Raw genomic sequence first — 12387 nt, 5'->3', positions numbered from 1 at the left:
CTTAAACTTAAGAAGAGGTCTAGCCAGAAATAAGATGGCTTTACCTTGTTAAGTAAAGCCAATTAGTTCACCTTTCTGAAGTGTGTTTGCGTTGTGTTTGTACAGATTTTGAATAATTCTAGTTCATTCACACATAATTCACTTTTTATGGCAAATAAGACTTTTCATCCATTATGTAGTGTCATAGATGTATTCATTCAAGTGTACTTTTTACAAGAGTTCTATGTATTCATATATTTGTGGATGACTCAAGTATATTAGAAAAAAAGTGTATTTGCAATTATCTGTGTATAGTGTTCAACCTACATCCAAAATATTTACCATTCTGACTTTTTGCTTAAGTCTTCTATAATGTTATTAATTTACATCCAAGTTGTGAGTGATATTAAAGTTGCCTTTTATTAATGTTATCTAGCTATCTTACATCCCCAATAACTTAGGAATATATAAACAATCACTATTATCTACACATGTAATTATATGGTAGCAGGGTGGTTTAACATTAAAAGTGTCTTTTTGTAACATTTCATTCTCTGTAAGTAATTTCTCTTTTGCCTCCTATCAGGATTGAACACCTGCCCTTGTTTCCATTTGCCTTGTTAATCTATGTTCAACATTTTATATGTTATTTTCTAAAATTTCTGCTTTTAAATAACTATGTAAAGATATTGAATTAAATTTGCAGTGTTGTATTGCAGTTTTCTTAAATATTGTGGTTGTTTCTTCCTTGGTGGTTTATTTTGTGCAAGTAGAAAAATGTTTCATATGGATATATTGGGCAGATTCTATTAATTTCCATTTACCTGGCAAGTTTTCTAGTGACAGAGCTCCCTCTTCTGTCAGTTCTGCTATATTCTGTGATGCTTCCTTTCTGAATTGTAATAATATAAGATAGGAAAACAAGATGTTAACTTTTCCTCTTCCCTTTTTTTAGGCTCCTTAATTCTCCAATTTTTCTTTGCTTTCACACTCACTTCTCCAAGAGACCCCATCTCTTCTTTTATCTGGTTCTTCCACAGGGGGGAAAAAAAAAAGTGGTGAAATGGTGATGGGAAGTCCACAGGGATTACAACCGAGATGAAAAAATGCACAAAATGAAGAACGATGTAAAAAATAAGTAAATATAAAAAATAAAAAGCAAGCAGGGACCCTCCCTGGTGGCTCAGCGGGTTAAAACACAGCACTAAGAAACGTAAGCCACTTCTGCATGAGTTCGATCCCTGCCTGCTCCGAAGGAGATACACAGGGCGAGGCAGACCTCTCCTGACCCGCCAGCTGCTCCCCTCAGCAGTGTACTTCGTTGATCTGTCTGTTCTGCTCCCCACTCCGCGTCTCTGGCCTGTACCCCAGTTCTGTATGAATAAATAAATAGATCTTTAAAAAAAAAAAAAGAAGAAAACAAGCAAAGAGCTATACAAATGTGGTTATTAATATAACCTTAAAGACAAAGGGGAAGAAAGCTTAAAGACAAAGGGGAAGAAAGCTTTCGAAGTTTCTTACTTCTTTCTTATTTATGTTTTGTAATGTATGCTTACATTATGTTATATTATGAATATATTAAGTATTTTTGAAATTTATCATCACAATTGAATTTTCCATATATCTCCTGTATCCAGGCTTTAAGGACTATTTCCCCTAGCCATGGCACTTAGTTAGAAACTGGAGAAGAGCTTTGTTAGAACTTGCTTTAGTTGTGATTCTGTGTCTCTGGAGATGCTGAAAGGGCATGCTGAAAGAAAATCTTAGTCCAGTGAACTCCCTGCCCCTCCCCACTCCACTTTTGATCCCATTCCCACTCTGCCCCTATAAAATGTCTCTGGTATATAGTTTTTCATTATTATTATTTTTCCCCGTGGTCCTTTATGCTCCTGCTATGAGTGAAACCATCCAGTATTTTACTTTTTCTTTCTCACTTATTTCACCAAGCATGATCCATTCCAGCTCCATCTATGTTGCTGCAAAAGACATGAATTTATCCTTTTTGATCTCTGAATAATATTCCATTGTGTATATGTAACACATCTTTTAAAAACAGTCATCTACTTTTGGGCATTTGGGTTGATTCTATGTCTTTCCTATTTTTTTTTCTATTGTAAATAAAGCAGCAATAAACATGGGTGTACAAGTGTCTTTTTGAATCAGTGGTTTTGTATCTTTTGAGTAGATACCTAGGAGTAGGATGTCATATGGAAGCTCCATTTTTAGCAATTTGAGAAACCTCCAAACAGTTTTCCATAGTAGTTGTACTAGTTTGTATTCCTACCAGCAGTGCAGAATAGTTCCTTTTTCTCCACATCGTCACCAACATTTGTTGTTGCTAGTTGTTTTAAGTTGTGCCATTCTCACTGGGGTGAGGTGGTATCTCATTGTGGTTTTAATTTGCATCTCCCTTATTACAAGTGATGTTGAACATTTTTTCATATGCTGTTGGCCATCTGCATTTCCTCTTTGGAGAAGTGTCTTTTTAGCTCTTCTGCCCACTTTTTGATGGGGTTGTTTATTTTTGTTGAGTTTCATCAGTTCTTTGTATATCTTTGTGATCAATCCTTTATTGCTAGTATTGTGTCATTTATCTTTTATGAATGTTTCATTTTGCACTACTATGGCAGTTTAGTAACTTCAACAGGAGTTTGTCCACAATTATGAAAATATTTACTGTATACTTCTCTGGAGAAAGTTCACCAACCCCTGCACTAGAATATAAATAGAAAAGTTTCACAAGGTACAATATTCTATAAATAACAAAGAAGTTTTAAATATTCCAAAGGTTTCAAGGCTTAGAAAGGGGAAAAAATCATAGATCCCAATGAGCATATTCAAATAACACTTTTAATAAAAGCAAATGATGGGATACAATAGGAAAATAATAATTCAAATGAGCATTTAAGAACCACATAATTTCCAGAACAAGTTGCCCAATGTCCCTATCTTGTCATGAAGACAAGATTTATCTTTGGTTGAAATTGTTCATATTTTTGTTGATTTATGTATAAATAAACTTGATTTCAGGGAAGTTCAAACAGAAGTTCCCTGAAGATTCAAATACCACAAACCAGATCTCTAACCAATTATCTCAAGTAACTCAAGTATCTCAAGTTGAGATAACAAAATATCAAACTAATTGACTGTAGGCTTCACTGTGGAATTTTGAACGGAAAAAGAACCTTACCATAAATCAGCTTGTTAGATAGTTAGCTAGTTCAATAGTCAGTAGCTAACATCACATTTGAAAAGATAAACTCAATAGATATCTGGTTTTCCAATCCCAAACAAAATGTATGTTCTTCACAAGTGCCCATATAGATTCCCAAGGATAAATAATATGTTGAAAGGCAAAAATCTATATCAATAAAATTAGAACCCATATTGAGTCATAAAACAGGAGTTAAAATTCATTAAAGCTGAAGGCATATCAACTCTGTTTTCTGATCCCCACAACAATCAAACTAGAAATCAGCCACAGAAAGAAAGCAGGAAAAAGCCTCTACCATATGGACATTGAATCACACACTACTGAATGACTATTGGATTAAAGAAGAAATTGGGGCCCTCTCTGGTGGCGCCGCAGGTTAAAGCACAGCACTAAGAAGCTAAAGCCATTTCTGCATGAGTTCAATGCCTGCCAGTCCCAGAGGTGACCCACATGGCGTGGCAGACCTCTCTTGACCCGCTCACTGCTCCCCTCAGCAATGTACTTAGTCAATAGGCCTGTTCTGCTCCCACTCTGTCTCTGGTGAATCCTCTCGCTGCCCCTGTACCTATGGCCTGTACACCAGTTCTGTATACATGAATTAATAAATATTAAAAAAAAGAAGAAATTGAAAAATACCTGGACACGAGTGAAAATGTAGAGCATAGAATGTGTGGGACATAGGTCCTATGGAAAGTACATAGTAACACACCCTACATCAAGAAACAAAAAAAAAGAGCTATAGTAAATAACCCTACCTCTCAACTTAAAGAGCTTAAAAAAGAGGAACACATAAAACCAAAAGGAAATAATAAAAAAGAGAAATTTAAAGAATAGAAATAAAAAAGATAGTTCAATAGATAGTTCAATAGAACCAAAACCTGGTTCTTTAATTTAAAAGTTTAAAAAGTAGATGAAACTAGAATCACTAAGAAAAAATGGTAGAAAATGTTAATAAATAGAATCAGAACAGAAAGAAGTTACAACAGACATTTCAGAAATATGAAAGATCAAAGAGATTACTGTGAACAGCTGTAGGCCAGCAAATTTACTAACCTAGAAGAACTAGACAAATTCGTAGAACTATACCACCCTCTGCCACAGAACCTGAATAGAAAACCTCAACAGAGCAATTACAAGCAGAAATTGAAGCAGTAAACAAAAAAATCAAAAAGAAAATGTAGAAGAAAATTGTCACTATTTGCAGATGAAAACATAATGTACATTAAAAAATACAAAAACTGCTAAAAATTGTTAAAAGTATTAAAAGAATACCATAAATTAAAAGTTTATTAATCTATATAAAATATTTTGCATTTCTATAGGCAAGCAGAAAACCAGCAGAAATTGTAAAAAGCAATCCTATTTATAACATATAAAAATACAAAAGAATAAATTTAAACAAAGGGGGTCAAAAAAACTATACATTGAAAACTATAAGGCATTTTATATTAAGAAGTAAAAAACACACACACAAAAAAATTGGAAAGTTGTCCTGGGTTCATGAATTGGAATAATTAATGAAATTAAAATGGTCATTTTTGCTAGACACATATTTAAATATAAACAATCTTCATCATGATTCTAACAGAATGTCTCTAAAATAAAAAAAAGTCTCAGACTTATATGGGACCACAAAAGACTCTGAATTGCAAAAATATTGACTAAAAAGGAGAAAAATAGATGCAGCATATTCTCAAAATTGAAACTATATTACAAAGCAATAACAATCAAATCAGCTTAGTATTGAAATGAAAATTGACACACAAATGCACAGCCCAACAAATATAACAACTAATTTACAACACAGAAGCCAAAAGCACATAGTACAGAAAGAAAATATTTTCTATTAAGTGGTACAGGGAAATGGTACAATTACATTCATTTTACATTACATGTGAAATAATAACTATTATTTTTTATAATATACACAAAATTATACATTATAATTCTAACTGAATAAAGGCCAGAAACTATATTAGATAGAACAAAATATAGGGAGTAAGCTCTTGACATCAGTGATAGTAATATCAATATGGACTCATTACAATGGCAAGAGAAACAGAAACAAACACTTCAGAGATTAAACTGCATTAAACTACAAAGTACTACACATCAAAAGAAACCATTATTCAATGAAAAGGCCACCTAATGAATGGTAGAAGATGTTCAAAAAGCAGGTATGTGGCAAGAAGTTAATATCCAAAATATATAAAGAATCTTACAAAAGTACAAAAAAAATTGATCAGGTCAAATAGATACTTCTCCAACAAAGAGATCCAGGTGACCAACAGGTACATGAAAGGATAAACTAACAAACAAAACAAAACAAAAACATATGCTTAAACTCTAAGAACAAACTGGTGGTTACTAACAGGGATTAAAGAACAGGGGATGGTAAACTTTGGGGAAAGTGGGGGTTAGAACAGTGGTGAATTTTATTGTGGGGGACAAAACCTGCTCTTTTGGAGTCAATCATTACACAGTGTGAATATATGTATACCTATACTACTGTACACTTGAAACCTATAAAATATTACAAATAAAATTTACTGCAATAAAAGTTTAGTGAAGCATTGTCATGTCACATCAGCATCAAGTGTATTTCAGGTGAAGAAAGAGAGAGCAGAAAACTTCTATCTAGAATTAATAGCCGTGAACATCCAAACCCTGAAAAGAACTTATTATAAAACTTATGAAGCCAATAGAGGATATAATTATCTAAATGCAGGCCCTATATTAAGATACAAAACAATAAAATTATCAAAATAAAAACATACAGATATATAGACATACCAAAAGAATGAACTTTTGGAAAACTGAAGATGAAGGTCTTTCGTGTGTCCAAATGAAGGACTGAAAGAATGTTGATATAAATTTTTCATGTAAAATGCAAAGAAAATTTATATTTCTTATGCAAAGAAAATTTGCATAAGAATATATGTATAAAAAGTTTAAAAATACAATATTGAAATTATGTAGTAAGTAAAAATTAAGTTTTTACTTTGGGACCCTCCCTGGTAGTGCAGAGGGTTAAAGCTCAGCACTAAGAAGCTCAAGCCACTTGAGCATGAGTTCAATTCCTAGCAATGGAGCTGACCCACATAGCATGGCAGACCTCTTCTCACCTGCCTGCTGCTCCCCTCAGCAGTGTACTTCCTAAATCAGCCTGTCTGCTCCCCACTTTGTCTCTGGTGAAGCCTCTCGCTGCCCCTGCACCTCTGACCTGTATTCCAGTTCTGTTTGCATAAATAAATTTTTAAAAAATCTTTATTTTGATACTTTATAATAATAGTTATAACTACACAAATTTCATGGATTTAAGTACACAAAAATATCATGAGATACAATTTGAAATCCTTTCCATATCCTGAAGTAGATTAGCAAGTATATGTGGAAAAGCATCTTTCTTTAAGTAGGTCTTCAGTACTTTACCCTTCCACACCAAGATACACCTAAGTAAATTGTTGCTTACAGATATAACGGTTTGTGTTATTGCAGGAATAATCCAAAATACTGTTGCTTGAGCTGTATATTATGCAGTTCTCTTTATGTGGAGTTTCAAGGAATGGAAATCTGTAATTAAAATATAAAAATAGGAAAACAGAATGTGGCAAAATGGCGCTTTTTACTAATGATAGAAATTTTCAGTGCATTTTAATGAGATATTAATATACTAAGCTTCTGTATTTTTATTCATAATCCAGTTTCCAAATTTCAGAATAGATATAATAAAAACTCAGCTATTGCCTCAGGAATCAATAGCATTTTATTTTGCCTTATTATGAATAGTTTTGATATATAATATCCTTTTCATCTATATTGTTTAAAGATATATTGACTTATCTAGGAAAATAAATCAGAGGGGGAAAATGTCTTTATATAATGATACAAATTCCATGTTTATGAATGAAAATTAAATACAGAAATTAAAAATATATACAAAATATGTCCAGAATGATTGAAACAAGGGAGAATACTGAGTATACTGGGCTCCAGCAGAATAAAGGAAATTATAGACAGTTTTCTCTGGACAACTCCAAAGAATATACCTCTGTATACACACACTCAGAGTTTCTACTAAGGAGAAGAAAACAAAACTTTATGTCAAAAGCCCTTAGATGGTCACAAAGATACAAACCTCATATCATTCTAAGATAAAATTGATTATTCTAGAGATGGCTAAAATTATTGTTTCTATTGAATCTAGTCTCTTCTCTGTATTCTTACATCTACACGAGTTAACTTAGCTACAGTATTGCTAAAGTATTGTTGACAAAGAAAAATAAACCCAGAGAACAGCAAATTCTTGCCTTCTGGTAACTCACATGTGTTGGGAGAAAACAGAGCCATTGAGCCACATCCAGTTCTGTTTTTCCTCACTGTAGCGGACACCAATCCAAAAAAAGTTTTTAGTGGACTTCAGAAAATGCTGCTTGGACAGATAAACATATTAACCTATTTGTATCTAACTTGGGATGTGACGTTTAACAAAGTCAGTTCAACATCAAATTCAGTCTTCCAATCAATGCGAGTGTGTTTTAACATGAAGTTTATGAGGTGTATATATATATATACATATATATGGTCACAGGTCTCTTATTTTTTCATTTATCAGGCTTAATTTTGTATGGAGGAGAACATATCACAAAATCTCACTTTTTGAAGGAATGAAAAATATTCTTAAGGGCATTAGAATTGTTTGGAACATTCCCCTTGCAGTGATCGATCAAATTTGACTCCAAATCAACAGTGTCTTGAGAGATGAATTTTGTGGAAATACACCTATTCAGTCAATACTCAGCACAGGTTCTGAGTGCAAAGAGATTTTTTTACTTTTTAATAAGTGCAGATTTGACACAAGCTATGCAACCTCTATCTACTGACATTCCGGATAGAGACGGAAGTGCTGTGAAAAATCAGACTTTCCACTCTAACTTATGTTATGACCTCCCTTTTTTGTATAATCATAATATCAAAATATCCTGAGCAACCTTCAGCTAACAATTGGATTGCCTCAGCCTCATAAGGCGCTACCTGGCCCTGACAAGCTAGTACTGCACCAGGGTGAGAAATTCCTCTTAAAGTCAAAAGTGATTTGACAACTGGCTGATTAATAAAAACAAATGGCTGTTACTGCAAAGTCTCTCACAGCCAGAGAGAGAAAAACCCAAACCTTATCACTCTACTATTTCACGTAGCCTTCTATTCAGTTTCTAAATAACCACTCAAGCTTTGTACTATCTAGTCTTTAGATATGGAAATTCACCCAAGTCTCCTATTCAGAGCGAATCAGGTTTTTTTACCTTCTAGACTTCAAGGAAACTCACCTAACTTTCTAACAAGTTTTTCAAAGAACCTTACCTTAATTTGATTTACAAGAAATTTCCTCTTCCTGCCCTCACTTTACCCCCCTAAGATGTCTCTATGAGAATGAAAGCCATTACGTAATAGATAATGTTTAAGGGACTTTATTTTCATTAATCTTCACTGTGGTAAATATAGTAATATTAGTCTTAAACTTTGTAAATCTATGTACCTGTTTTAACCTTGATAGATTGATTTTAAAATGTTATAATCGCAACTAAAGGTCAAAACAAAGGACCCCAGACTATTCTTAGAAAAAAGGTGATTGTCATCTCAGTCCATTTCATATGCTAATGAATTAGCCTGCCTGCCTAAAGTGTATAAGATAAACCTCTGCTCAAGGCAGAGCTGGAAGACTTGCACCCAACTCCCATTCCCATGTCTTCCTTACACCCACTCCCCTTTTATTTCCCCTTTTTCTAGTAATCTCTACTCTCTGATACAGTTCCCACCTTAAGACCCTGCCTGTTCTGCCCCCCAATAATCCGTGATCGGGGACAAAGAGTCTCTGACAGAGAATTTTTCTAATACTACTATCCACATTTTATCTCAGGATTAATGTTACCATATAAAATTACAAAAGAAATTAAAAATTCAATTAAAGAAGTAAAAATTATAAAGTTGTTCTTTGAACAAAAGTGAGCTACTGTTTCTTATTTTAATTCTCCCTAAGACTTTTTTGTACTTCATCCGGAATTGAAATTGGGTTTACCCCATAACATCATTGTTAGAATTTAGATGTAGGTTTTATAATGTCGGTTTCAAAGTTTAAAAAATTAACTCTGTCTCTGGTGAATCCTCTCACTGCCCCTGCACCTCTGGCCTGTACACCAGTTCTTGTATGCATAAATAAATAAATCTTTAAAAAAAAGAAAATTATCAAGTCATTAATTGAAATCTAACTATCCATTCCCTATCAGATTAAAATCTTGAATCAAAGTATTCATTACTTACTACATTTTTTCTAAGTCAAAGTAAGTGTGGGAAATCAGAATTAAATACATGCCAATTCATCTCTGCTTTCCATCTGAAGAAGAGTGGAATTGTGAGAACGACAGAAATCCATACTCTTTTCCCAAGTTTTTAAGTCACTGGAAACAAAGTAACAGCTGCACTGGTACCCAATCCACCTTTCTTGGCAAGAACAGCAGTCAGGTCCTAAAGGAAAAATATAGCATAAACGATGACACAGGGGATTCTGTTTTTTCAGTGCTGTTCATTCAAGACAATCATTTTTCACTGCAAATATTCTTTGCAAATCTACTATATACTCCACCATTCAGGGAATATTGCTGTGAATGAGTCGATCATGATTCTTTCTTCATGGAGATTATTTTCTTGCAATAGAGTAAGAATTATATAATTCCCAATCATTTACTAATGAAATTGTTGATGATAAGGGTAAGTAAACAAAAGTAATTCAGAGTGTTAAAAAGTCTTATAGCATACTGTATGATGCAGGGGTGAGATAGTTACAAGAAAACTCTTTTGAGTAAATCACTAAAATTGAGCTTTGCTGTAACTAAGAGAAGCTAGATGAAAGAGATAGATGAGAAAAACATTTTAGTTTATTTCCTCAGTCAAAAGAGTGTAGTGTATTTGGGAGAATTTTGATATGTGTTTAACATAATGAAGATAAATTTTAAAATTAGTTTAAAGTCCCATTATATAGTTTATCAATGACAGTACCTTAAACATTTACTATTCTCAATAATAAAAGTCATCGCCCACAGTAAGCACTCAAATCTTTGCCAAATGAATGGGACTGAGGTTGTGAATAGGCTGGTGGCTACCAGGATTTTGGGAGGAAAGAAAAGCATGAGGAAAAGAATGTCAAAGGGCATAAACTTCAAGTTACAAGATGAGAAAATTTTTGGAAATTACTACACAGCATTTTGATGATAGTTTAACAAAAGCTGTATCATATATGCATAAGTTGGTGAAAACAGTATATCTGAAATGTTCTCATCACAAAAAGAAATGGCAATTATGAGGTTTGATGGAAGTGTTAGAGTGATGGAAGAAGTTTTAACATTTCTCAAGAGTTTGGAACCTACCTTTCTGGAATGGTGTAGAGGGTTCTGTAGTGCTTGTTTCTTTACTATTTTCTTGAGGAAATGCTGAAAGAACTGATTAGAAATTCACTTAATTAGATACAGGTTTATGAAATAAAGTATTACAGATTAGCAAAATTAAATATTTAATATTTAATGACCTTATCAGAGTTTTGATTGTTTTTAAGACTTGCCTATAAAAACTTACGGTTTTTCAATAAAATTCCCAAAATAATTATCAATGAAAGGCCCGTGACTCCTAAGATCCCAGAAATCCACCTCCATAGGTTATACCGAAAACCTGTTGAGAAAGAGAACTGGGATAATAACGAAAGAATAAACACACACACACACACACACAAAAAAAAAAAAAAAACAGAAGCACACACTCTTCAAAGCAGAAACCAACAGGAGAAAAATTCTAGAGGTCCTTTGGTTAGGTAACTCAACATTCCTGGTAATGCAATGCTGGAATGTAAGGCCATACCATTCAGCACCCCACCAAAATAACTATATATATATATGTATAGTATATGTATATATATATGTATATGTATAGTATATGTATATATACATATATATGTATATGTATAGTATATGTGTGTGTATATATATATGTATATATATGGGCTATAGCTTGGTGATTGGGAGTAAAAAGAGAACAACAGACACAAAGATGAGTCCTCTGGATTTAGGTAACAGGTATTTACTTTAATCTCTAAATAAAAAATAATCACAGGTTAGCGTGATTCTTTAGAAGTAAATGAGAAAACTTAACATCCACTTATAATGTTGTTTCTCAAGGGTATTGAAGTCAGTAAGAATCTGACTTAGAAATAAAACGAGTTTGTCTAGTCCCAGCTCTTTTGTGTGACATGTCCTGTCCCTGTGAAAATTATGTTCCTTTTGCATACCAGGTCAGAGAAATGGCAGGAATACAGAGCCCTGGAGAAGCCGCATGGGAAAAAACAGACAGAGTCACCCTGGAACTGATAAAAGGTTAACACCATGGGTATCTGCGTTTATTTGTCACACTTTGTATAATGATACTTAAGCAAACTTTTCTTACAAGGTATTACATTTTCTCATGTCTCCCCTAAAATAATAGAATATTAGAAGATTCTGTGTTAACATTAGCACACTCCCAGACAGTGTCATCATGACCAGTCGAATACTTCTAAATATTAATCTCAGTGTTTGGTGGAATGTCTCAATATAAGTAATGCATTTGGGGAAAAAAACATTTTTAAACATTGTCATTAATATTTGTCATTCCCTTTATACTTCTATGTTCAAACTATGTAGGTCACAATTTAACCTGATAAACTAGTTCCCACTAATCATTCAGTTATTTCTATTGAAAGTCACTCTTTAAGCTGTTGGAGTAACTTTACAAAATATGGCTAGTTCAGCAGTGAAGCATTGGAAGAAAATAAAGAGAAAAAGAGAAGCCTAAAAATGTCCACTTTTTCTTAAAGCACTGCACAGAATATCCATCATCATAATATAAATTTTGTGGTTTTTTTCATTTTTTTAATTTAATAGGGATGCCACACATACCTGCCATGAGAAATGAGAAATGTGCTCCAGGGTCGAGGTAGGCCGGAGGTTTGCTGGATCATGAAGTTGAGCTAGCAGCTAAAGAAGGCAAAGTCATGTGGACAGAAATTTCAAAGAAGAGTTGTTCATTCAAACAACTATCTTGACCCACCTCTATGAGACTCGGATGCATAGTATGAACAAGAAGCAGCAAAATCACCAGCCTTTAAAATGTTC

At 33.4% G+C, this 12387-nt stretch overlaps 1 protein-coding gene across 1 annotated transcript in view; it reads right to left on the bottom strand.

Moving 5' to 3' along the window:
- Window positions 1-10896, bottom strand: part of KLRD1 (killer cell lectin-like receptor subfamily D, member 1) — a 34068-nt gene extending 23172 nt beyond the window's left edge. Inside the window, exons 1-2 of the mRNA XM_012732342.1 lie at window positions 10820-10896; window positions 6666-6766 (exon numbers count right to left, since the gene is read on the bottom strand). Of these exons, the coding sequence (XP_012587796.1) occupies window positions 6666-6766; window positions 10820-10896 (178 nt within the window). The remainder of the gene's footprint in view (window positions 1-6665; window positions 6767-10819) is intronic.
- Between the last annotated feature and the right edge of the window lie 1491 nt (window positions 10897-12387).

Source organism: Condylura cristata, unplaced genomic scaffold (assembly GCF_000260355.1).
Source record: "Condylura cristata isolate star-nosed mole 26May11 unplaced genomic scaffold, ConCri1.0 scaffold00034, whole genome shotgun sequence".
Taxonomy (NCBI): Eukaryota; Metazoa; Chordata; class Mammalia; order Eulipotyphla; family Talpidae; genus Condylura; species Condylura cristata.
Note: the sequence above shows the minus strand (reverse complement) of the source record. Positions and strands in the feature narration are given on the sequence as shown.